Genomic DNA, 27,528 nt, shown 5'->3' on the forward strand with positions numbered 1-27,528 from the left:
GATGTGGAGATGCCGGCGTTGGACTGGGGTGAGCACAGTAAGAAATCTTACAACACCAGGTTAAAGTCCAACATGTGTGTTTCAAACACTAGCTTTCGGAGCACTGCTCCGAAAGCTAGTGTTTGAAACACACATGTTGGACTTTAACCTGGTGTTGTAAGACTTCTTACTATTAAGAAGAACTATACTAAAAATGAAAGACTTACAGTGCACAGCCGAGGGAGGTCTCCAAGTGGCAATCAAATTAGATTTTTGAAGTATGATCAGAGTTGTAATGTGGGACAATACGGTAGCCAATTTTCCCACAGCACAGTCCCACAAATGGCAAGATAATAAGAGATGCAGTTAATTAACTGAAGAGATCAAAAATGGCAGGGCTCTTGGGGAGGAAAGGCAGAGAGGTGGGACTAGGTGAGTTGCTCTTGCAACTGAATGGTCTCCTCTGTTGTAACCATTCTTTTTTTTTATAAATTTAGATTACCCAATTATTTTTTCCAATTAAGGGGCAATTTAGCGTGACCAATCAACCTACTCTGCACATTTTTGGGTTGTGGGGGCGAAACCCACGCAGACACGGGGAGAATGTGCAAACTCCACACGGACAGTGACCCAGAGCCGGGATTGAACCTGGGACCTCAGTCCCGTGAGGCGGTTGTGCTAACCACTAGGCCACCGTGCTGCCCTTGTTGTAACCATTCTAGGATAATGCGATATGGCCATGTTAGGAAGAGATAAATGTTGATCAAGGACATTGCGAAGAATACCCCTGCTCTCCTCAAATAGTGCCATGGAATTTTACACATCCACCTTAGAAAGCAGACGGGGGTCTGGCTTAATCTCGTTTGGAAGGTTGATGCGGCCAACTGTAAAGCACTCCCTCAGTACTGCATTACGTGTCAGCCTAGATCTCTGGAGTGGGACTCGCCCCTCATGACTTGGTGGTCAAATGGGTGGCATATACAACAAGAAGCCTGGTCGGACCTTGGCCAGGGTAATGATGGGGACATTACAATTGGCCCTTTGTCAAGGAGAATGGGGGAGGAGGGGGGGGGGGGGGTAGAGGAAGCAGGGTTCCCAGCCATCAGCCATGTTTGCTGGACAGTACATTTCCAGGGACACTGAGTGAGGAGAGAATTGGGTGTAGCCCTCCCATACCCCCCTCCAAACCACATGGTGTAGAATGTGACAGCCCAATGCATTGGCAATGTTTATACAACAGCTTGTATAAAACCTAGATTGGAGTTGTCGCCTCAGCATGTCCCGTGCAGGGAGGCCCTTCTTCCCGTCCCCCAACAGCTAACCCCCCCCCCCCCCACCATGCGCGCGGCCGCGGCTCCATTCAACCGGGAGCGAGATTCTGGCGCGTGCACGCGCACCCAACTGTCACTGCGCCGGGGAGGCAAAGACTGGAGGTAAAGTCATTCACATCTCCTGTCCACAAATGTATAAAAACTCACCAAATTAAAACGGGGTAATAATTACCAGACGGCTTTTAAAACGAAGAGTAATATTCACACCCAAACAAGATTATTATTATTTTTTTTACAATAGCTTATTTTAATTATTCTGTAACATTAGCTTACTGACAATATTAAAAAGTTTTAACACTTTACCAGATCTCTTCCATTTAAAAAAAAAGGGTTGGACATTTTGGGTGTGTGCTTTTGGTAAATGTTCTCTAGATTCACCCACATCTGCTTTCAAACAAAAACAAAAGCAGCTGTTAATTCTGTCAGGATTTGGAGGTGGAGAAGTCTGTAGTGGGTTTGTTAATGCACTGGTTATGGTTCAGGAGGCTTGAATCATTCAGCAAGAGCTTAAATACACCATGGCAGTCTGCATTGTGGGACAATGTTAAAATCCAACTGCTTCATCGGTTCAAAACATGATGGGCTTCACGGAGGCACAGTGTTTAGCACTGCTGCCTCTCAGTGGCAGGGACTTGGGTTCAATTCCGACCCCGTCTTTGCACCTTCTCCCCGGGTGAGCGGGGGTTTCCTCCGGGTGCTCCGGCTTCCTCCCCCGCAGGTTAGGTGGACTAAGGGGCAGCACGGTGGGTCAGTGGTTAACACTGCTGCCTACAGCGTTGAGGACCCAGGTTCGATCCCAGCCCCGGGTCACTGTCTGTGTGGCGTGTGGGTTAGGTGGATTGACCATGCTAAATTGCCCCTTCGTGTGTCCAGGGAAGTGCAGGTTAGGTTACGGGGACTGGGTGGGTGGGGTGGACCCAGGTAGAGTGCTCTTTCGGATGGTCGGTTCAAACTCGGTGGGCCAAATGGCCTCCTTCAGCACTGTAGGGATGCGAAGATTAAAAGGCCAATTCCCTCCTTTAGGAAGGAACAAATGGGGCTGGATTCTCCGATTGTGAGGCGATGCCCTCACGCCGGCGTGTGAACGGTGGTGTTTTACACCCGAAAATTCCAAGCAGCGTAGGGCAACCGGATCTAGCTGCTGATACGGCCCGGAGAATTGCCGTTTCTGCGGCTGGGCATGCACACAACGGTGGCCTGCAGCGGCCACACCGTACAATATGGCGCCGGCAGCCCGCGGACCCGGCCTGCAAAATAATGCCCCCCTTTGGCCGACTCAGGAGCCCCAGACCACCCACCAACAGTGCCCCAGTCCCTGACAAAGCCCCCGCTGCCCGTGGATCGGCCCTCCCCCCGACTCTGGTGGCGCTGGACAGAGTCCGCAGCTGCCACGCTGCGTTCCTGACGGTTGAGACCTTGAGAGACACACGTTGAGAACTCGGCCGGTCGGGGGCGGAGCATCGCATGTGGGCCTCGGGCAACGTCCCGTCGTTACGGCGTGTGGCGTACTCTGCGAGTATGCCGCTTTGGGGGGGGGGGGGGGGGGGCGGACCTTCGTGAAAGCAGCGCCCCCCCCGGTTTGGTCAGAATCTGGTATTCTCTGGCTGATCGCTGAATGCGATTTCGGCGTCAGCGACCGGAGAATCTCGCCCAGGATTTCCAGACCTGGTCTGGCCTACAGTGAGAATCACCTCACCCATTCACTGACCAAGCTCTCTCAGCAAGAATGATCACTTAGATGACATGTTGGAGAGCTGCAGGAGTTTATAGAACCAGTACTCTGGTCAACATCTTTAGAAAAGTGCGGAAAACACCGCAGGTGACTTAAAAGAGACCACAGATATTTAAATTTGGAATGTTTTGGTGAGACCAATATACTCTCAAATTATTGTCAACTGTGTAAAATTGGTGCAGGGCTGGTGGGAAATTCTTTTTGCCCTTTTTGAAATCTTAGGTGTAGACCTTCTTTAAAAAATCTATCCTCAATCCCTTTGCCTTGCAGACTATCATACCATCTCTAACCCCCTTTTGTCTCATGAAACCCTTCATTCACCCCCCCCCCCCCCCTCACCTGTGTACTGTTCACAAAAGCAACTCTAGGAAACGGGGCTTGATCTATTGTCTTATCGCGCCTGATGAGGCGCCATGAGGCGTCGCAATCCGGATCTTGCCCATTGAGGCCAGGATCCAGATTTGTATATTCAATTGAGTAGTTAGTCTCACTTGAATATGTCTACGCCGGATCTACCCAGCGCCCGGGAGCGAGCGGCTTCGCCTTGGAGACCCCTAGGGCTCTGGGAATGACTACTTTCCCAGGCTAAACCAGACCTTTTCCAACCTTGTTTTTTTTTTAAAATCCACCCTATTCAGAGCTTCTGACGATCCTCTCCATCACAAAGACAACCTACCTTCACCTCTATAAAATCATTCACCTCTGCCCATTCTCAACCCATCTGTTAGTTTCCTCCAGGCCCTTCCATTCCAATGCACCTTCGTCCAGTCACTCGTCTTCCAGCCTGCGTAAAATTAATTCCATCCAAAACGTTGCTGCCATAACCTCAAGTCCCACTTAGCCATCACCCCAGCCTCACTGAGCCACTTTGGTTTCGGGAGCTCAATGTCTATAATTTTAAATTACTTATCCCCAATTGAAATCCTTCACGACTTCTTTCCTTAACTCAATTTTTAATATATCCATTCCCCTGGCTCCAGAGTCTTGTACGTTTTCCCCATCCTTCATCCTACCATTGCAAACTCTGCCTTCTGCCTGAACCCTCTGGAATTCGCTCTCTTCATCCCTCATTCCTTTCCACTCACTTCTTGATCATTAACATCTTCTTTAATACCCATCAGTGACTTAGCTTTCTGGCCACTCCTAATATCTCATTATTTGACCCAACATTTTCTTGTTGACTGAAGGGTTTTCAGCTTTTTCTATGTTACGGTGCGGTATTAATTCAAATGACTGTTACTAAAATAGGTGGGTAGAATTAGAGAATATTAGAATCAGCATACTGGCACATGTTGGCAAAGTTTATGGTTTTGTGTCTCTTTCATTCCACAGTCAACTGAGAATTGGTCAACTTTGATCTTTTCCAGCCATGGATAACAACGGTGCGCTGCTTTCAATGACTCATAGAACTTGTAACATGGTCTTTGCACTGCTGTTATTTCTAGGCATGTCTTGGGCGTATCTGGCAGGATTCCAGCTCCTCTTAAATGGTTATAAACTAATTTCGCTTGGGATGTATGGCTCCCTGGTCATTATCCATCTTTTCCTTCAAACAGTCTTTGCCATGTTAGAGTGCAACACACCGGAAGATAATGTTTTGCGTTGTAGCAGTACCAAGTCAGTAGCCATAATCATACCTGCTTACCAGGAAGACCCTTTGTACCTAGCACAATGTCTTAACTCTGTGAAGAACATTGAGTATCCAAGCCACAAGCTGAGAATTATCATGGTCATTGACGGGAACTCGAAAGAAGATCAGTACATGATGGACATGTTCAAGGAGGTTTTCTGCAAGGAGGATATTGGGACATATGTGTGGAAGGGCAACTATCACTCAAGAAATTTTAACAGAGTTATTCAGAATAAAGAGGAGGATAACAACAAACGACCATGCATTGACCCTGTCAATCTGTTTTATGGGGAGGCATGTATTGGAAATCCGGAGAGATTAGAAGTGGAGTCACTAATCAGCACCAAACGTTGTGTTTGCATCATGCAGAAACGAGGAGGAAAAAGAGAAGGAATGTACACAGCCTTCAAAGCTATCGGGGACACTGTGGATTATATTCAGGTATGACTAGTGTAATGAGCCTGTGTCTCTCATGTAGCCTTTAAACTGGTGTGATCCTACTGCATAAAATAGATTCCTCTTGTCTTGGCATTCTGAAACTGAAAATTGAGCTGATGTTCGCAGTTCCCACCTGACCTAGATATGATTCACAGTTCCTCCTTTTCAATCCTGATCACCTACGGGGGTTGAGAATCTATGATCTCAATTCGCCCAGAGAGCTCTACGGCACAGTTCTGTTAATGTATTCTCAGGATGTGAGCCTCACTGCTAAAGCTGACTTGTTACCCCCATCCCTGATTGGATTGAAATGCTGGTGTTGGACCAACTTCTTGAGCTGCTATGGCAAAGTGATGCAACTCTGTGTATTTAGCAATCAACCATTGGTGGGATGGAATCACATAGAGACATTGTTAGGCTTTTCACAACAAACTAACAGCTTGATGGCCACTTTTAATGATACCAAATTAATAATTGGCAGGATCTTATAAACAATTCAAAGTCCCCACCCTCCATCAACGCCCCCCCCCCCCACCCCACCCGCACACACACACACACACATCCGTTCACATAGCAAATTCCCCCCACCCCAACACTCCTTCCAAACCCCCTCCCCAGGCTCTCCCACCACCCTCCTGACCGACTTCCCCCACCCACAACTCCTCCCCCACTACCTGAGGCCCAACACCACAGGCTGGAGCCTAACATCTACACTACTGTACCCCATGATGGCCCAGATTAAAGTACCAGCTTCAAAGTTCACAGAAAGGGACAACCCATCCTTATACTAGCTGAGATATTACGGAGAGTCATAGAAACCCTACAGTGCAGAAGGAGCTCAGACCCATCGAGCCTGCACCTTTGAATGAGCACTTTAGCTATTTACGCTCCCTCCCTCGCCACATCCACACTGCCCTATCCCCATAAACCCATCCCTGGACACTAAGGGGCATTAAATCTATCATGGTCAATCCACCTAACCCCATCTTTGGACTGCGGGAGGAAACCGGAGGAAACTCCGGGGAGAAGGTGCAAACTCCACATAGACAGTCACCCAAGGCAGGGATTGAACCCAGGTCCCTGGCGCTGTGAGGCAGCAGTGCTAACCACTGTGTCGCCCCTTTTTTTTTTATTCATGGGATATCAAGGAGAAGGAAGATATTAAATATGCAAAGTGTGCAGAGACTGTCCATAGAGAAAGTGATGGTAAGTTGATCTGAACTGCTCTTGTGCACCCTCTAGTGACGAGTTCCACAGTAACAAATCACAGGCTTTATCAGAAATTGAGCAAAAAAGAAAAATGATTAAAATTGGTGTTATAGCATAATGTTAAAAAATTTAAATAAGGTCCAAATCTGAGGTGTCGCTCCCAGTTCCCTAAATTATTGATGCATATTTTCTTTATATAATTAGCACATACATTTGTGCAACTGTCTCAGTCTGAGAAGACAGAAAATTATAAGTGTAAAATTACAGCTTGGACATAAAAGCAACTTTACTCAACATGAAAATTCCGGGTGTATGATTTGAGCATTTAATTAATTTTTTTCTTTGTAAACAAAAACTTGGTCCAATGCCGTATTATTCCTCCTTTTCAGGGTTATTTTCCAACTAAAGGATGTTGTACAAATGTGCTTGAGAGTCCAGGCCAAACCTTACTGGTCGGTGTGTTGTGACCCTGGGCGAGTGTATGGTCAATTCCAGTCAACAACTGAAAGGAACAAAAAGCACCAAAGGGCAGATTCCGTGGCCTCGCTGTGCTCGAGTGAGAGTGCAACAAGGCCGGTAAATAGCAGGAGAGGCCAAAACCGAGAACGGTGCTGGGTGCCAAACTGTTCACTGGCCCGCTCCCGTAGGTGAAATCAGGATCCCGCCGTAGTGTGGCGAGAAACCAATAATCACCAGCCTTATTTCCGTGTAATTAATGGGAGCCACCCCATATCCAACGGGCTCCCATGATCCAACCACATGGTCACGCTGGCGCCGATTAGTATTCCTTTTTAAAAACGTGATCCTGGCGGAGAGGCTGCTGCGGAGACCCGAGGAAGGTGAGTAGCCATCTACGCTCACAGGCAAACAGCCTGGGGCACCAAGGTTGCTGTCCCTCTGCTCGGAGAGGAGGGGTAGGGGGCGCGATCCAGCCTCGGTTGGGATGAGCCACCATGGGGGGAGGTTGGGGGTATTGGAGTTGGGGGGGGGGCAACCACACGCAGGTCCACCATGTCAACACCTGGATCATGTGAACCCATTCCGTGGGCAACCCTAGTCCACCCACAGCCATAATTCCCACTGACTGCGGAGGTTTCTGGCCATCCGGCTGAAGGCTATTAATAGGTTAAGTGAGCACTTCACACAACCCAAATGTATTCCGAACACAATACAGGCCACTTTCCAGGGGGCGTACTGCATGGCACTATCGGAGCGGTTGAGGCAACAAACCATATTTTGAGGAGTCCAATGCACCGCGCAACAACAGCCCGGGTGTTGTGGGGGGGGGGGGGGGGGGGGGGGGGGGGAGGGGGGGGCGTGCCGTGTAACATGTGGGAGTCATTGCCTAACATCCCATTCAGACTGTGAGAAATGCCCAGCAATTGTTCTTGAACACTGTGGGAGGCAACACAACAGATGCAACAGCCAACGTCCGAACACCCAGGGGATGGGCCCGGGCGGCCAGACGCTGGAGACCGTGGTGGCAGCAGCGTCGACAGAGACCCGAGGCGGCGGCCCATGTGCCAGGCCCTGCCCAACACTGTGAGGACCCAGCCGTGACAGCCCATGGTGTACAAGCATCGCTGGTCAGTCTGGGAGCCATTCCAGGCCATCTGGGATTAAATGGCGGACAGCGTGTGTCGCAGGAGGATCTGCCTCAATAAGCAGAGGGTGCGACACCTGTATCATGTCCTCGCGGTCTTGGCACCACGTGGAGGAGGACGCCCGCTCTCGGTTGCCGCCACAGTCACCGCAGACCTGAACTTTCACATCTCGGGAATATTCCAGGGCTCGAGCGGGGACTTGTGTGGCACCTCTCAAGCTACAATCCACAGGTGCATCCGACAGGACACAAATGCCCTGTTTGCCCAGACAGAAAACGATACAAATTTTGACATGGACCAAGCCCAACAAGATGCCCGGGCAGCAGGATTCCCCAGGTCCAGGGGCTGATAGATGGCCGCATGCCACCTTGTGCTTACCAGGCCACCTGGGAGTGCCCTATTTAACAGAAAGGGGGTTCCACTCCCTTAACATCCAGCTCATGTGCGACCACCACCTTAAGATTTGCACGTGTGTGCCCGCTTCCCAGAGAGTGTACATCCTGGGCCAGTCAGACATCTCTGACCTCTTTGAAGACCACCCCAGGATTTGGGTTGGCTCTCGGAGGATAAGGAGTATCCGCTTAGGACCTGGCTAATGACGGCAGTACGGAGGCTGGTGACCAATGCGGAGACCCGATACAACGTGGGCCATGCAGCCACCCGGGCTGTTGTTGCGCGGTGCATTGGACTCCTCAAAATATGGTTTGTTGCCTCAACCGCTCCGATAGTGCCATGCAGTACGCCCCCTGGAAAGTGGCCTGTATTGTGGTGATCTGCTGTGTCCTCCATAACCTGGCACAGCAGTGGGGCAGCGTACTGGAGGAGGAGGAGCATGTGGTCACTGAGGAGGAGGAGGACAAGGGTGACGAAGAGGCGCCGGGCCAACAGGGGCTGGAGGACAATCCCGGGGAGGAATCGGAGGACCAACGCGAGGCTGGAGGAGAGGTGGCAGCGGTAAGGATGCGGCAAGCCTGGAGGGTCGGCGAGGCCCTCATTGTCGCCGCTTCATGTAGGACGTGGCCAAGTCTGTCAGCGCTACCCATCCCCCCCCTCCACCCCATTTCCTACCCTCCCATGGTTATTGTCAAGGGCAGAGAGGTGATGATAACCCACAGAGTGCGGAGTGCTGGTGTTCCTCAATCTATGCCATAGTGTGACCCCTGCCTGTGTGTGTGTTGGGGGCGGTGAATGTCTTGGGAGATGGGCAATTGTTCGGAAATCAGCCATCATTACATAAGAAAGTACCGGAGGCGTTATACTGGTTATGGTGAAGGGTTTTTAATGAATCACACATGTGTTCACCACTGCCCCCTCTCCCAGTGGTGTAACTCACTCTTCCCACAACCCCTCCCCTCCAACGCACACTCCAACCCAACCCCCGACCTACCCCCTTTCTCCCCCCATCCCTCAGTGTCCTCTCAGTAATCCTCGTCGTGCTTAGCCTTCCTTGTTCTACCACTACGTCTAGGTGTTTCCTCAGGCTGCACATAAGGGATGAAGGCGGCAAGCTGCTTACCACATCCCATGGCCTTCAATGCCCCTGGCGGGCGTCCTCTAGGGACAGAGGCCCCCAGCGCACTTGCAAGTGCCGCATGCCCAGCTGTGCCACCCTGGCTCGTGTGCTGCCTGTGAGAGAGTGGGGTGGAACTTGGGGAAGCTGGTGGCCACTGTCAGCACTCCATAGGACGGGTCCAAGTTGGCACTCGGCACCCTCTCCTCCCAGTTGGTGCCCATAGGGCCCTGGGGTTCACTTTGAGACAGAGACGGAGTCCCGGCTGCCCCTGTGTGATCTGGCTCTGCCAGCCCTGGCGGCTCCCCAATGTCAGCATCATCGTGTCGACGCCCTCACCGAAGCTCCTCAGTGACCGGGCCATGCTCTGCAGAACCTCGACAATGCCCACCTGAGACTGGGTCACGTCCGCAACAAGCATGACAGTCTACTGAGGCCCTCAGCCAAGGCCGTCACTGACTGAGCCATGCCTTGGACACCTTCACTCACGCTGCTGACATCGTGCATCAGGCAATCCACTACGGTCGCCACCCTCGCAGTGTTGGTCTCGGTGCCACGCAACATCTCCTGTGCCCGTAGCCTCTTGGACCTCTCCAGTTGGCTATGGACCTGCTGGAGTGGCGCTGACATTCCCATCTGAATATCACAGCCGCTCCCTAACGTCTGCATCAACTCCGGTCCAGATACTCAGCATCTGATTGGAACCCAGCAGACCTCGGCTGCAGCTTTGCCTGGGCATTCCTAGCTCCTCCTGATGTACATCTGCAACTGTATGGTGCCCACCAGAATATGCCCCAGAAGCCTGTCCACTAACGTTTCCCCTCGAGGTGTGTGTCTCTGCGCGGGTGGAAGGGGGGATGACAGCTGTGATGCATGTATGGTGCCATCCTGGGAGCTCTCCTCCGAGGTGTTCTCATGGGAGCCTGGGTGGAGGGGGGGGGGGGGGGGGGACCCTCGCCATCAGCTGGAGATCCTGCGGAAGAATGGACATGCGGTTAGTTAGCACACACACACACACAGACAAAAAAAACAGAGGGGAAAAGGGTGTAAAAATAATGATGAAAGTAAAAGGATAAATGGTTGTCTTCTAGCTCATCTTCCTTCAGTCTAGGCTTTCAGTTCAAGATTTCTGCTTTCAGTCTGTAATGGGATTTACTGTAGATTCATCCAGCTTCTCTGCAGGTTCAGAAATACAGCAGCTATGCAGCTATTCTGAATAAAGAGAGAGATACTCACAGCTTTTTCACTGAACATCCAGGGCCTGACTGGCCTTTCCTTGGTTCTCTGAAAACCATCCCACTTGGGTAGGACCCAATCACTGCCTGTCACCGGGCACTGCATGGCTTTTTGCCAACCAATTGAACAGAATCCCTCCGATCTCTCGGGTGCCAAGAAGTCTGAGATCTACTGTTCAAAAGCTAACACAGTGTACTTACTATTTTGTAACCTTTGAGATCCTCACATCCTTTGCTTGAATTAAAGGTACATAACGTCCATGAATCAAAAATGATAACGGCAAAATAAAAGAAATGGGAAATAAGGGAATCAACGTGATGGGCCATTGCAAGTGAATATTAATAATGCGAGGATCATTGAATTTTATTCAGATATGGTTCCACAGACCATCTTCTGATACCTCACCCAAGCATGAATTTCTATTGCCAGCCGAGAAAGCAAGTATACTGCATTGGCCTTGGAGGAAGGGCAGCACAATTAGCCAGAATCATACCTGGACTAAAATGATTAAATTATGGGGATTGAATGCATAAATTAGGCTCGTATTCCATTGAGTACAGGAGATTAAGATCTAAATGTTTTTGATGAATCAATGATTTGATAAGGTAAATAGAGCGAAACTATTTGACTTGGTGGGGGAGTCCACAGAAGTATTGGTGGAAATCTGGGACTCTTTTCCCAAGAAGCTGCTGGGGCCCGGGAGTCTGATTGAAAATTTAAAACCGCTTGATCAATTTTTGTAAGGTAAGGATATTCAAGGTCACGGAAACCTCAGGTGGGATTTTCCGGGCCCACCAGTGGTGGGATTTGTATCAGTATGGTGGGAAAATCTGAAGATTGGCCAAAAGCCAATTCAAAATCCTGGCCCAAGGTGAAGTTACGATACAGATCAGTCCTGATTTAAACAAATGACAGAATAGCCTTGAGGAGCGGCATGCTCTACTGTTGTTGCTATTTGATTTGGATCATGAGGGAGATCCAGGCAAACTGGTTCTAACACATTTTTCAGTCGGGCAACAGGATTAGGAACTGTGGCTAATTTTTACCCCTCCTTGGCCCGAGGGCACTGAGGCTAACTACAGGTTCTCCAATGTTACCCAGCTAACTCAGCACAGGCTAGCGATCAAACCAGAACACCATTGGTGTGTAAGCATTTCGATATCCTGTTGATCTTGTTCATTTTCATTTCTTTCCACCAACGCAAAAAAAAAATCTTTGAAGTTTGAATGTCTTGAATAGAACTACCACTGCTTAGGTCATCGGGGTACTGAACAAGCACATAACTGCATGTTCAATTTTAGAACATTTTCAAGAATGTCACACAGTGAACACCCTCCCTTTAGTCACAAGGCAGAACCTTGACTGATGAGCCAGTAACTAGAACAAAGTAACTGGAATAATGCAGCAGCCCAAAGCTTTTCAGCAACAGTCAATGTTCATTATCCCATTCATCTGTATGCATAGCATCTAAAGCTGTGTACCAATTAGTTATAGTAAGTATGCTTCCAACTTGTTTCATTGCACATCAGGTTATTTGTTAATATTATTGCCATTTGGCCCTGCTCTCTAGTTAGGCAGCTTCCATTTTATCCCATGGTAATTCAGCATGTTCCCGTCAGTAATTTTGTCATGCTGTAATATCAGAATTACAGAACAGGGAGGATTGGCGCCTATTTGATATGGACGGCAGAAATCAATTTTGCATCTGGAAATTTCTAAAATGTAAATAGGACACACAGATTTTATTTTCCTCTATATTTCTGTGTCATACGAACATACATAGAACATACAGTGCAGAAGGAAGCCATTTGGCCCATCGGGTCTGCACCGAACCACTTAAGCCCTCACTTCCACCCTATCCCCGTAACTCAATAACCTTTTTGGTCACTAAGGGCAATTTATCATGGCCAATCCACCTAACCCGCACGTCTTTGGACTGTGGGAGGAAATCGGAGCACCCGGAGGAAACCCACGCACACACGGGGAGAACGTGCAGACTCCGCACAGACAGTGACCCAGCGGGGAATCGAACTTGGGACCCTTGCGCTGTGAAGCCACAGTGCTATCCACTTGTGCTACCGTGCTGCCCTTAAGCATGGGTTAGGAGTGAGAATAGAGCACTTGTGCCCTGAGCCTGCTCGGCCATTCGATAAAATCATGGCTGATCAATTTTAACCTCAACCCCACATTGCTGCCTACCTCCGATAACCTTTAACCTCTCCTTGTTAATCAAGAACCTGGTTAGCTCTGCCTTAAAAATATTCAAAGATTCTGTTTCCTCTGCATTTGGAGGAAGGGTTTCTGGAACTCACCATCGATCCTCTGAGAGAAACAAATTCTCGACATCTGCATCTTAAATTAATTACCCTTGATGTTTAAACAGTGATCGCTAGTTCGAGATTCTCCGACAAGAGGAAACATCCTCTCCACATCCACCCTGTCAATACCCCTCAGCATCTTAAAGGTTTCAATTACGTCGCCCCGTACTCTTCTGAACTCCGTGGATACAAATGTAACCTCTCCAACTTCTCCTTGTAAGACAACCCGCCCTTTCCAGGTATTAGTCAAATAAACATTCTCTGAACTGCTTCTAACGCATTTACCGTTTTCCTTACATAAGGAGACCGATACTCCACACAGTACTCTAGATATGGTCTCACCAGTGCCTCATGATGCATTGGGAATTAAGCTTTTCAACATATTTTGGTCAGCAGCATTGAAACACGAGTTAATCAAAAGCCATGTACTGATCCGACCCTGCCACACATTTGGTTTTCAGCTTAGCTCCAAATGGAACATTAGAGATAGATAGAATGCAGAAGCCATGGCAGTGTACTAGTGCTTCAAAATAATGAGAGAAAATACCAAAAATGCACAGTATCTTTTACTGAATTTGTATTGAAAGAGAAAAGGCAGTTTGCCATCTCAGGTGGGATCAGATGGGTTACTTTATTCACTGGTGAATTGAAAATGGTTCCTTCTAAATAAAGATGGTACTGTATTCCTCAAATATATAAACAGAAATGTTGGAACACTCAGCAGGTACAGCAGCATATTTGGAGAGAGAAACAGGGTTAATATTTCAGATCTGTGACCTGTCATCTGATGTATGAGAGTGCCTTCAGCTCAGTGCTGGACTGCAGTGGTTCAAGAATGCAGCTCACCACCACCTTCTCAAGTGTAAAGAATGTTGGCTTTACCAGAAACGCTCACGTCCCATAAATACTTTTTTTAAAGTATACTGATTAGTACTATAAATAATTGCAGATATCAAAACAACACTGAGCTTCTTCATTCATGAATATCTTTTCCAGGCTATCACATGGGAAAAAAAATTCAACAGCTATGATTGATCTTACAGTGCTAACAAGCCCAGCCTCTTTACAACCACATTCAATGTCAGTCTACATTCAGCATTGCTAATGTGCAGTATTTCCAGTCGTTCCTCTCAATCAATGCGTCACTTTCTTTGTCACTTTCCATTTCAGTCAGTAGTGACCTGCCCACGGCCTAAAGACCCTCTGCTCGTTTCTCCACATCTTGTGGAGTTTTTTTTAATTAAAAAAATTTAATAAATTTGGCCTACCCAATTCTTTTTTTTCCAATTAAGGAGCAATTTGACCAAAGCGGGGTCAATCCACCTACCCTGCACATCTTTGGGTTGCGGGGGTGAGACCCACGCAGGCACAGGGAGAATGTGCAAACCCCACATGGACAGTGACCCAGGGTCGGGATCGAACCCGTGTCCTCGGCGCAGTGAGGCAGCAGTGCTAACCATTGCGCCACCATGCCGCCAAGGTCTTGTGGTCTTGGGCTTTCCTTTTTCCCTTTCATCACATTCAAAATCCTCAGCAGGGCACACCATCTGCTTCACCTCCACTTTTGTTTTGCTGTGCTTTCATCCTCATCATTAGTACACAAATTTGAATGATAAGAGATAAAAACATAGGGCACGATTCTCCTGAATGCGTTTAGCCATGAGTTTCCCAGCAGTGCTCAGAAATACATGGCTGTTCAATGCCACTTGCGTTGAATAAGGGGCCTGAACCTGGAACGCGCGGCTGAGGCCCTGCGTAGCCCCGTTTTGTACAGTGGGGAGCTCTGCTCGCCAGAACTTTTTAAACCATTTTTAAATGGCATCCCAATCTCCAAGGCCCCCGAAACAATCTCTTACCTCGCGCCCACCCCCACCAAACCCAAACATACTGTGTGAGGGTCCCCGGCCTCCCTCTCTCCGGGATCCCACGCCGGGCAACCCCAGCCTGGATCAGGTGCGCAAACAGAATACCAGATTGGCACTTCTGATGCCACCTGGGTACTCTGACAGTGCCAGCCTGGCGCCATAGCAGTGCCACCTGACTGTCGCTAATGGTGCGACCTGTGCAGTAGTGGGGCTGGCAAAACTGCACACCCCTCCCATCCCAGTTGGAACACTGATTCACAGTGTATTAGATGATGCACAACACAGCATTCAATACCTCACTTGGCCTTTTCATTCTTCACATCTGGAATGAATTTTTGGTTGGTGATCATTTAATGTATAAATTACATGTGCTTGAAATATTGATATATCCAGATCAATCCAAGTATCTGAAGACAGTCTTTTCAATAATGCTAAAGTTGGACATACAGATACAACAGGAACAGCCCAATATTATTGACCTGGACAGTTTTCTCGATGCAGATATAGTCAGGTGAATGATTAGCTAACATATTATAGGAAAAATGTAATGAGCCCATGGAATCCTGGCCTGCCAACAGCACATATAGGGTGCTCTGGCAACATAACTTTATGGTTATTCATTATCGTGTTCAGAAAATAATGAAAACCATGTGCCTGATAACAGATATTTTCTGCCACTGGATGATGATCACTGTTAGCTGAGTGAACTTACTAAATAACCTTTAATGTATATTTACCAATTGATTATTTACCTTTAGCCATGAATTGTACATGTTTATCAGTGGATTGTCTGATTGTCTATATTTTAGGTCTGTGATTCGGATACAAAGCTTGACTCACAAGCAACTATGGAACTGGTTAAAGTTTTAGATTCAAAGGAAAACTATGGAGCAGTTGGAGGAGAAGTTCGAGTACTCAACGTCACTGACTCATTCATTAGCGTCATTAGCAGCCTGCGTTACTGGATCACGTTCAATATAGAAAGAGCTTGCCAGTCTTACTTTGACTGTGTGTCGTGTATCAGTGGACCTTTAGGTAAGGCAATGGAACAAATCAGGGTCTTATTGGAGGATGTCATGATCCCAGACTGTTTAAAATAAAATCCTTTCATAGATTTCTCTGTACAGATGCAATCCCTGCAAATTAGGCCTAAGTTGTGGACCTTACCTTTTAGTCAACTCAGAAAAAGAAACATTTTCCAACATGCACCAAGCGTCAAAGAGAAGGTCAGTCATATAGCAACGCTGCCATGTTTGGGTTTTAAAAGTCAGCCATTTGAAGTATAAAGTACAGACTGGGGGATGTGATGCATTTGACAGTTTCAAATCCTGGTAATGAGTGAGTTGGAATGGGAGACAGTGTAGAGAGTCTTGATTCAAACACAATGAGAATGCAGGGAGAAGGAAGTGTATCGGAGCTTAGAGCAAGAGAGAAAAGTTCAGGAGGGGAACTGAGCATTGAAATATTGGTAAACTGCCAGAGACAAGAGGGAGATATGTTGTCAGGCTTCTGTTGGTGTTATTTGGCTTTGCTATCATGTCTGACTTCCTCAATAGCTCACTTCGAACTATTTCAATTTCAACTCCTATCCCTGGTAGGAGAACCATTTATCATCACATACTGATCTGTTTGACCAGACGCAGGTCCATAATCTGTTTTCAATTCGAACATTGACTTTCTGTTTCAGGGATGTATAGGAATACCTTGCTCCAACAGCTACTAGAACCCTGGTACAATCAGAGATTCCTGGGGACTCGGTGCACAATGGGAGACGATCGTCACCTGACTAATAGGGTGCTTAGTCTAGGCTACTCCACCAAGTAAGAGATTAATCTATTTTCTACTCATTTTTTTAATCAAAAGAATTGTATGGTAGCCAAAATTATACACCCAGGCCTGTCACTTCCACTTAAATGAATGAGGATTTCTTAGTCGTATTTTAAAAATAAACAATGAAGGGGCAGCACGGTGGCACAGTGGTTAGCACTGCTGCCTCGCGGCGCTGAGGTCACAGGTTCGATCCCGGCTCTGGGTCACTGTCCATGTGGAGTTTGCATATTCTCCCCGTGTTTCCGTGGGTTTTGCCCCCACTACCCAAAGATGTGCAGGGTAGGTGGATTGGCCATGCTAAATTGCCCCTTAATTGGAATAAAATGAATTGGGTACTCTAAAAAAAATTTTAAAACAATGAAGGGCAGAATGTGGCACAGTGGTTAGCATTGCTGCCTACGGCGCTGAGGACCCGTGTTCGAATCCTGGCCCTGGGTCACTGTCCGTCTGGAGTTTGCATATTCTCCCCGTGTCTGCGTGGGTTTCACCCCCACAACCCAAAGGTGTGTAGGTTAGGTGGATTGGCCAGGCTAAAATTGCCTCTTAATTGGAAAACAAAATAATTGGGTCCTCTAAATTAAAAAAAAACAATGAATTTTCTTTGCTTCTTTTTATGGTTCACTTTCCCGAACATTCTCATCTTCTCTTCGGAAGTCACTGCTTCTTGTTGTGATACAGTCCAGTGGGTACTAGCAGCCCCCCACCCAGAATTAAATCTGTGCCCACGCTACCTTCAGGATATACTCATGGATGGTGTGGAATGTCTGGGAAGTTGGTTGAATTATTCTGTGTGTATGATTATGTCAGGCTATTGTTTGGCGAGTCTGTGGGACACTTTTCCTAATTTTGGTGCAAGTCTCCAGATATTAGTGAAGAGGACCTGATGAAGTGTATCCCAGGACGTTGTTGGAGGCTAGGGAGGAAATTGCCGGCCCCCTGGCTGAGATATTTGAATCACTGACAGCCACAGGACAGGTGCCTGAAGATTGGAGGGTAGCAAATGTTGTGCCCTTGTTTAAGAAGGGCTGTAGGGATAAGCCTGGGAACTACAGACCGGTCAGCCTTACTTCTGTAGTGGGTAAATTGTTAGAAGATATTCTGAGGGACAGGATCTACAGGCATTTAGACAGACAAGGGCTAATTAGGGAAAGTCAGCGTGGCTTTGTAAGGGGAAAGTCATGTCTCATGAATTTGATTGAGTTTTTTTAAGGGGTAACCAAGAAGGTAGATGTCTACATGGACTTTAGCAAAGCCTTTGACAAGGTATCGCATGGTAGGTTGTAGCAAAATGGTAAATTTCACCAAATCCAGGGCGAGGTAGCCAATTGGATACAAAATTTATGGGAGAGATGGGGTAGTGGATCCCTGGTGGTTTTTGCACTGGGGGGGGGGGGGCAGGGAATTCTCCTTTTTGCTGTGCATAAGGTGCACTTGCCTATCGATTTCTTTATAATGGGGAGATCTCTGTTGCTGGGGGTGAAGAAAGCGGAATATTCCGCGATTGCTATCTCGGACCATGCTCTGCACCTGGTGGAGATGGTGTTAGAGAGGGGGCCGTCCCAACGGCCGGCATAGAGTTTAGGTGTGGGGCTGTTAGCGGATTTGGGGTTTTGCGTGAGGCCGGCATGGGCGAATGATGAATATGTCAGGTTTAATAACAATGGGGAGGTTTTGCCTTTGGTGCTGTGGGAAGCCTTAAAGGCATTGGTGAGAGTAGAGATAATTTCATATAAGGCGCAAGTCAATAGGGAGGTTAGGGAGGATCGCCAGCGGCCGGTGGATGACATTTTGGAGGTGGACGGGAAGTGCTCAGAGGACCCCATTCCAGAGTTCCTGGCCAGCAGGAAGAGAGTGCAGATGCAGTTTAAGGCAGTGAGCCGGCTGTGGCGCACAAAGGGGGCAATGTATGAATATGGGGAGTAGGCCAGTTAGTTGTTGGATGGCCAGTTGAGGCGGCAGACAACCTCCTGAGTGATCGTCCAAATGCGGGATATGGAGGGCGGGCTGGTGGCCGCACAAGACAAGGTGAATGGGTTGTTTGAGGCGTTTTATGAAAGGTTGTACAGGTCGGGGTCATCAGAGGATGAGTCTGACATGGGGGAATTTTTGGAGGTGTTGGAGGAGGAGGATTGGGAAGGGTTAGAGGAGCCACTGGAGATTGAGTAAGTTTGGAAGGCAATAGAGAGCATGCAGACAGCAAGGTGCCGGGGCTTGATGGGTTCTCAGTGGAATTTTATAAATGTTTTGCTGACCAGCTGGTACCATTGCTAGTGGGGGCTTTTGAAGATTCTGTGGTGTGGGGGTCATTCCCGAAGATGATGGTGCAGGTATTGTGGTAAACCACTGTTACTGTATTGCATATATTTGTTGTCTCTGCTGGCTCCGCCTGTGGCTCCTCCCCTCAGGCTCTGTGTAAAGGTGGCCGACCTCTGGCCCTGCCCCAGTTCGGGATCAGTTGCCAGCAGGTTCTCGTTTAGCTTATTACAGCCACAGTTTTGTTCCACAACTTGTCTTTGTTATAATTGATGGCACATCAATTTAATAAGCTTAACGCTTAAGATGGATGCATCACTCAAGCCTGATCGCCTGGAACTGGACCCCAACCAGCCGACGCCACTGTGACATTCGACCACTGGCTCAGCTGCTTTGAAGCTTACCTCGAATCTGCTGCCGACGCCATTGGCGACATCCACAAGCTTCGAGTCCTCAACGCCCGGGTAAGCCCACAGGTTTTCCTCCTTATCAGGGACGCTGCCTCGTACATGGAGGCGATAACGCTGCTGAAGGGGCAGTATGTAAAGGCAGTAAATGAGGTGTACGCTAGGCATCTGAAATGAAATGAAACGAAATGAAAATCGCTTATTTTCACAAGTAGGCTTCAAATGAAGTTACTGTGAAAAGCCACTAGTCGCCACATTCCAGCGCCTGTTTGGGGAGGCTGGTACGGGAATTGAACCGTGCTGCTGGCCTGCCTTGGTCTGCTTTAAAAGCCAGCGATTTAGCCCAGTGTTCTAAACCAGCCTTGCCACGAGGTGTCAACGCTCCGGAGAATTGCCGGCCGAATTCCTGCGTGCCTTGCGGGTACTCGGCCGGAACTGTAGTTGTCAGGCGGTATCGGCTGTCCAGCACACGGAGCTGCTGATCAGGGACGCCTATGTCGCTGGCATAAAATCTAACTACATCCGCCAGCGCCTGCTAGAAGGGGGTACATTCTTACTCCAAGAGACAGTGCAGCTCTTGAATTCACTGGAAGTTGCCTTCCATAACATGGATGTCTTCACTCCGACCACGCGGCACCCTCGTGGACTTCATGGGCGCCCCCTGCGTCGCAAGCCTGTGCCGCGCATCAATCCGCCAACTCCGGAGACCCGAGATGCTACTTCTGTGGCCAGGGTAAGCACCCCAGACAACGCTGCCCAGCACGGATCTGCAACGGGTGTGGAAAGAAGGGCCACTTCACCAAAGTCTGCCAGGCCCGACCTGTTCCTAAAGTTTCCAAACCCAGCAGCAGCAGCGTGCATGTTACCTGTGGGGACTGCCCCCGTCTACCACGTCATCTACCACGTGTGACCCGTGGGGACCGCCATCTTCGATGCTACCCGCCACGTGTGACCTGAGGGGGCTGCCATCTTCGACGCTACCCGCCACATGCGACCCGTGGGAGCCGCCATCTTCAACGCTACCCGCCATGCACGACCCATGGAGACCGCCATCTTGAAATCACCCCGCTGCCTCCCGGAACCCCTGCTCACCCAGTCGTACGCTGCCCTCTGCTACCCTCGACCAGCCCACCCACCTTCCGAAGCTCGCCTCCATCACCCTGGACGAGTCTCGGCCTCATCACCTCACTAAATCCATGATGGCCGTCCGGATTAACGGGCACGAGATGACCTGCCTCTTTGACTCCGGGAGCACTGACAGCTTCATCCACCCAGATACGGAAGGCGCTGCTCCCTCCCAATTTTACCTGTGACCCAGAAAATCTCCCTGGCTTCCGGATCACATTCCGTGGAGATCCGGGGGTACTGTGTCGCAACCCTTTCGGTACAGGGCGTAGAGTACGCTAATTTCAAGCTCTACGTCCTCCCTCATCTCTGCGTTGCCCTATTAGTGGGTCTTGATTTTCAGTGCCACCTCCGAAGCCTTACCTTGAAGTTCGCTGGACCCCTGCCCCCCCCCCCCCCCCCTCACTTATTGTCACAAGTAGGCTTCAAATGGGGTTTTCAAACTGTGAAAAGCCCCTAGTGGCCACATTCCAGCGCCTGTTCGGGGAGGCTGGTACGGGAATTGAACCGTGCTGCTGGCCTGCCTTGGTCTGCTATAAACCCTTAAGGTCGCTCCACCCTTGTTCTTCGATAACCTCACCCCGGACTATAAGCCCGTCGCCAATAGGAGCAGATGATAGTGCCCGGGACAAGGCCTTTATCAGGTCAGAGGTCCAGCGACTCCTGTGGGAAGGGATCATAGAGGCCAGTACCACTCCCTGGAGAGCCCAAGTGGTGATTGTCAAGACTGGGCAGAAGCACCGGATGGTCCTCGACTACAGTCAGACGATCAACCGGAACACTCAGCTCGATGCCTACCCCCTTCCCCGCATATCTGATATGGTGAATCAGATTGCGCAGTATCGAGTCTTCTCCACTGTTGACTTGAAGTCCGCGTACCACCAGCTCCCTATCTGCCTGGAGGGCCACCAATACACTGCCTTCGAGGCAGATGGGGCAATTTAGGGGCTGTTTAGCACACTGGGCTAAATCGCTGGCTTTTAAAGCAGACCAAGGCAGGCCACTTCCTCAGGGTCCCCTTTGGCGTCACCAATGGGGTCTCGGTCTTCCAACGAGTGATGGACTGAATGGTTGACCAGTACGGGCCGTGGGCCACATTCCCATATCTGGATAATGTCACCATCTGCGGCCAGACCAGCAAGACCATGACACTAACCTCCGACATTTCTTCCACACCGCTAAGCTCCTTAATCTCACATATAATAAGGTGAAATGCGTTTTCCGCACAACCCGCCCAGCCATCCTTGGCGACGTGGTGGAAAACGGGGTCCTAGTGCCTGACCCCGACTGCATGCGCCCCGCCTGGAACTCCCCCCCCCCCCCCCCCCCCCCCAACTCCCCCGCCCCACTGCCCCAAGGCCCTGAAGAGATGCCTGGGGTTCTTCTCCTATTATACACAGTGGGTCCCCAATTATGCGGTCAAGGTCCGTCCACTCATTAAATCTACCGCTTGTTCCCCTGGCGGCTGAGGCCTGCCTGGCTTTCAACCGCATCAAGGCAGATATTGCCATAGCCGCAATGCACGCAGTAGACGAGTCCATCCCGTTCCAGGTGGAGAACAGTGCGTCTGACTTTGCTTTGGCCGCTACCCTCAACCAGGCGGGCAGGATCGTGGCTTTCTTCTCCCGTACCCTCTAGGCCTCCGAAATTCGGCACTCCTCCATCGAAAAGGAAGCCCAAGCCATTGTGGAAGCTGTGCGACATTGGAGGCATTACCTGGCCGGCAGGTGATTCACTCTCCTCACTGACCAACGGTCATGTTTAATAACACACAGCGGAGCAAGATCAAGAATCCGGAGGTGGAGGATCGAAATATCCACCTACAATTACGATATCTTGTATCGACCTGGGAAGCTCAATGAGCCCCCAGATGCCCTATCCCGTGGTACATGTGCCAGCGCACAAGTAGACCGACTTCAGGCCCTCCACAATGGCCTCTGTCACCCGGGGGTCACCCGTTTTCTTCATTTCATCAAGACCCGCAACTTGCCTTACTCCATCGAGGAGGTCAGGACCATGACCAGGGACTGCCAGGTCTGCGCAGAGTGCAAACCACACTTCTATCGGCCAGACAGGGCGCACCTGGTAAAGGCTTCCTGCCCTTTGCGCGCCTTAGCATCGACTTCAAGGGGCCCCTCCCCTCCACTGACCATAACGTGTACTTCCTCAACATTATTGACGAGTACTCACGTTTCCCTTTCGCCATCCCATGCCCTGACATGACCTCTGCCACTGTCATCAAGGACCTGCACAGTCTCTTCACCTTATTCGGTTTCCCCACCTACATCCATAGCGATCGGGGTTCCTCTTTCATGAGTGACGAGTTGCGTCAGTTCCTGCTTAGCAAGGGCCTCGCCTCAAGCAGGACTACCAGCTACAACTCCCGGGGAAACGGACAGGTGGAGTCTAGAAGTCTACGGTCTAGAAGTCTCCCAGTCTCCCGCTGGGAGGAGGTCCTTCCCGATGCGCTCCACTCCATCCAGTCGCTCCTGTGCACTGCCACCAATGAGACCCCTCACGAACGAATGTTTGTCTTCCCCAGGAAGTCCACCTCAGGGTCTCTCTCCCGTCCTGGCTCACAGTCTCAGGACCCGTCCTCCTCCGGAAGCATGCGAGGAGTCATAAATCAGATCCCCTGATCGAAAGGGTTCTTCTCCTCCATGCCAACCCACAATATGCCTACGTGGCACACCATGACGGGTGGCAGGACACAGTCTCCCTTTGGGATTTGGCTCCCGCAGGCTCCCCAGTGACCATCACCACCACCCCAGCCCCTACACCGTCTCCCTCTCCACCGACTCAACTACTGGATGAAGATGAAGATGACACGCTCCCGGACACGCAGGTCTCAACACCAGTGCCCACATCACAGCTGGGACTGAGGCATTCATGGTGGAAGGTCAAAGCCCCCGACAGACTCGATCTTTAAGTCCACTTCACCCCCACCGGACTCTTTTTTTTAACAGGTGGTGAATGTGGTAAACCACTGTTACTGTATTGTATATATTGTTTGTTGTCTCTGCTGGCTCCGCCTCTGGCTCCTCCCCTCAGGCTCTGTATAAAGGTGGCAGACCTATGGCCCTGCTCCAGTTCCTGATCAGTTGCCAGCAGGTTCTCGTTTAGCTTTTTAAAGCCACAGTTTTGTTCCACAACTCGTCTTTGTTATAATTGATGGCACATCAGCTATCTATCTCGCTCCTATTAAAGAAAGATAAGTGGAGTGTGGATCGTAGTGGCTCATCTCGTTATTGAATGTGGACGCAAAGGTTTTGGCTACGGTGTTGCCGCTCAGGTTGGAGGAGTGTCTCTCCCTCACGTTGTTGGTGAGGATTAAACGAGGTTTGTAAACGGTAGGCGGCTTTCCTTTAACGTGTGGCACTTGTTGGGTGTGATTTTGTTCCCGTCAGAAGGGGGGAACCGGAGGTTATTGTGGCTTTGAACGCAGAAAAGGCCTTTGATAAGGTTGAGTGGAGCTACGTGTTCGCGGTGTTGGAACAGTTCGTGATAGGGCCCCAGTTCCTGTGGTGGGCCAAGTTACTATATAAGGAAAGGGCCAGGGTCCGTATGAATAATGTGAACTCGAGATATTTCCAGTTGCACAGGGGAATGAGGCAGGGGTGCCCTTTGTCCTGTCTCCTGTTCGTACTGCTGATTGATCCTTTGGCCATCGCTTTGAGGAATTTGGAAAAGTGGAGCGGACAGTGAGGAAGAGGGGGTGTGGAGCATCGGGTGCCCCTGTATGCTGATGATGTTATTAAACATTGCGGACCCAGTTCCGTCAATGGGGACATAATGGAGCATTGAAGCGGCTTTGAGCTTTCTCCGGATACAAGCTAAATTTGGAAATTAGTGTGTGTTTTCCGGTTAGCTCGCTAAAGAACGGAGCTAATCTGGGGGTGTTCCATTCCTTTGGCAGGTTGCTCGGGATTCGGCCCGGTTTCATAAATTAAATTTACGAGTCTGGTGAGTAGGGTTAAGGCCAATCTACAGAGGTGGGATAGCCTTCCTTTATCTTTGGCAGGCCGTGTTCAATCTGTAACGGTGAATATTCTACCCGGTTTTTGTCTTTATTCCAATGTCCACTATTTCTTTTTACCAAAATTTTTTGTAGGAGCGGGGAGATTGAGCTTGTCCTTTATTTGGGTGGGCAAGGTAGCCAGGATTCGGAAAACGGTCCTGCAGAGGGACTGCCAGTCGAGGGGTTGGCATTGGAGGATAAGTGTGAGTGCTGTTGGGGGGGGAGTGTCAACTAGGTACGTTTGTTCTGGGCATGTCCTGCGCTGGTGAGATTCTGGGTCTCCTTTTTCAGCACCATGTCGGCGAATTGGAATATTGTCCCCTAGCGGCCATATTCGAGGTGTTAGACCTGCCAGAGTTGCAGATGGGTGCAGGTGCAGATGTCTTCATCTTTGCCTTGCTGATTTCTCGCAGGTGGGTTCTATTGAAGTGGAGGTCAGCTTCTCCAGCCAAGGCCTCAGTATGGCTGGGGGATCTAATGGAGTTTCTACACCTTGAGAAAATTAAGTATACCATAAGGGGGTGCAATTGAGAGGTTCTACAAAAGATGGCAGCTGTGTATGTTCTACTTTAAAGAGCTTGTCACCGTCAGATGTTGGGGGGGGGTGGGGAGGGGGATTCTGGAGGGCGGTGGGGGGGTGTTGTTGTTTCTTCGGGTTTGCTTTTCATGTTTTACTGTTTTGTACTTAGCAAAAAATTTAAAATATATATTTTTAAAATGCTGCCTTGAAGTCAAGGGCAGTCAATCTCACCTCACCTCTGACATTCCGCTCTTTTGTCCATGTTTGAACCAAGGCTGTAATGAGGTCAGGAACTGAGTGACCCTAGCGGAACCCAAACTGAGTGTCCATGAGCAGGTTACTACTGAGTAAGTGCTGCTTGATAGCACTGTTAATGACTCCTTCCATCACTTTGCTGGTGATGGAGAGTAGACTGATAGGGCGGTAATTGGCTGGGTTCAATTTGTCTACAGGACACACCCGGGCAATTTTGAATATTGCTGGGTAGATGCCAGTGTTGTAGCTGGTTCACAATATTGAAAGATGCATTAACTGTGGTTGTTTTAAAATGAAAGTTAAATACAGAAATTAATGAAATCTCATTTGTTTCACCCAGGTATACACCCAAAGCTTGGTGCTACACAGAAACCCCAGCTCAATATCTGCGTTGGCTTAATCAACAAATACGATGGACCAAGTCATCCTTCATTGAGTGGTTCTACAGTCCCCTCTGGTGGCACAAGCAAAGTCTGTGGATTACGTATGAGTCTGTAGTCATGGGGATATTGCCCGTCTTCATTGGTGTGACAATCGTCAAGATATTCTACCATGGATATCTGTTGGACATTCTTTGGGTGCTCCTTTGCTTCCATGGCATTGCACTGCTCAAAGCATTCCACGCTGCATGCCTGAATGGAGGTCTGGTGATGATATTAGTATCACTGTATCCTGTCATCTATCTGAGTGGACTGCTGCCAATCAAATGCTTTTCTCTTCTTACCATTAACAATACCAACTGGGGAACATCTGGACGCAAAGAAAGAGTCAAGAACTACATCCCATTGCTTCCGCTGTTGGTGTGGGGGATCATCCTCCTTGTGGGTTTTATTGAGACTATATTCTTGGAGATTGAAGCATCTTGGATCCACACTAAACAACCATCATATAAAAATTACGTTCTCTATGGTGCACTGGCCTTGTTTTCATACTGGGCATCAATGGCTGCAATTTACCAGCTATGGTCATGGCATCGGTGTAAAAGGAACACTGCAATGTACCTTGTTGAAGTGTAAATAGATTTTGTGTAAATCGCTTCACAATTACTGAAAATTTTGAAGAATACGTGAAACAGTGGGCAGCACGGTGGCGCAGTGGTTAGCACTGCTGCCTCACGGCGCCGAGGTTCAAGGTTCGATCCCGGCTCTGGGTCACAGTCCGTGTGGAGTTTGCACATTCTCCCCGTGTCTGCGTGGGTTTCACCCCCACAACCCAAAGATGTGCAGGCTAGGTGGATTGGCCACGCTAAATTGCCCCTTAATTGGAAAAAATGAATTGGGTACTCTAAATTTGAAAAAGAAAATACGTGGAACATATTTTACAAACATGAATTGAGATTTTTTTTATTCCTGACATAATTTTTCTCTGATATCCACCTGAGCAGTGCACCTTTTATAGCCAGAAGAGTGTTGTGATACTATCTCCCAGCTCTCTGCCAGCTTCATTCTGTATATAACCACAGATATATTTGGAACTCCTTCATCAGTATTGGGTAAATGCACCACTTATCAAACAGACAGCGAAGACTGTTCGTTCAGAGTGACAATATGGGACACTATAACTAACCTCAGTGTCTTTATGCTAACAAGTAGATAAGGTGGCCAGAGTTCCGACTCCAGTTTGCTGTTTAGTGACCCTCACTGGAAGGTATGATGCTGGATGAAAACAGGACTTGGTTCTGCTGTGGTACTCACTACTGACACTCTTTGTTACGCATCAAACTGGAAGAGTGGCCACTTCTCATCGACCAACCTCCACATTAACCACGCTGATGGTATCTGCAAGGGTATTTCAACTTGGAATGTAATGTAGACTATTGGGTGTATAGTTTTTTTTAATGGTGTGAGGAGTCAAGTGAAGCTCCAGTGAGAATAACCAGCCCAATCATCATGTAACATTTATTAACAACTATTTATTAAATTATAGAAAAGACAAATATGCACAAACAGGACTACCATATTCGAGGTCAATTAAGTATTTGAATCCCTAAACACATACACAAAGTTCCAAACTATATCTACGATCCCTGAACTCCTTAAGACTTCCCCTTTCCCAAACAACATCCAAATTTAAGTAAATCTATGAGTCAAATCCAGCATATAATTGCCACACAATACAGTGTGGATAGTCAACTCGGGGAAACGTTCCCTGGTCCATCAAAGGTATTTAAACTGCCTTTATGAAGGTTTCTACACGGCCTTGGCTCTAAATCGTATGCTACCCTAGCTCCAGGCTGTTAGATTTCAAACCTGCCTCCTTGGCTGTTTG

General features: G+C 48.9%; 1 protein-coding gene across 1 annotated transcript; it reads left to right on the top strand.

Moving 5' to 3' along the window:
• Positions 1–1,392: 1,392 nt before the first annotated feature.
• LOC119953948 (hyaluronan synthase 1-like) lies at positions 1,393–26,397 on the top strand. The gene is made up of 5 exons (XM_038778664.1): positions 1,393–1,412; positions 4,375–5,113; positions 15,662–15,887; positions 16,540–16,672; positions 25,601–26,397. Exons 2-5 carry the CDS (start codon positions 4,412–4,414, stop codon positions 26,274–26,276), a joined length of 1,737 nt encoding a protein of 578 aa, XP_038634592.1. The 5' UTR covers positions 1,393–1,412; positions 4,375–4,411; the 3' UTR covers positions 26,277–26,397.
• Positions 26,398–27,528: the final 1,131 nt, after the last annotated feature.

This window comes from Scyliorhinus canicula, chromosome 19, assembly GCF_902713615.1.
Source record: "Scyliorhinus canicula chromosome 19, sScyCan1.1, whole genome shotgun sequence".
NCBI lineage: Eukaryota > Metazoa > Chordata > Chondrichthyes > Carcharhiniformes > Scyliorhinidae > Scyliorhinus > Scyliorhinus canicula.

Excerpts from the sequence above, each read along its gene's own strand:
- LOC119953948 (XM_038778664.1), top strand. The coding sequence starts at position 4,412 with ATGGATAACAACGGTGCGCTGCTTTCAATGACTCATAGAACTTGTAAC. Across the intron at positions 5,114-15,661 it reads ACACTGTGGATTATATTCAG|GTCTGTGATTCGGATACAAA; the intron begins GTATGACTAGTG and ends TCTATATTTTAG. Across the intron at positions 16,673-25,600 it reads AGTCTAGGCTACTCCACCAA|GTATACACCCAAAGCTTGGT; the intron begins GTAAGAGATTAA and ends TGTTTCACCCAG.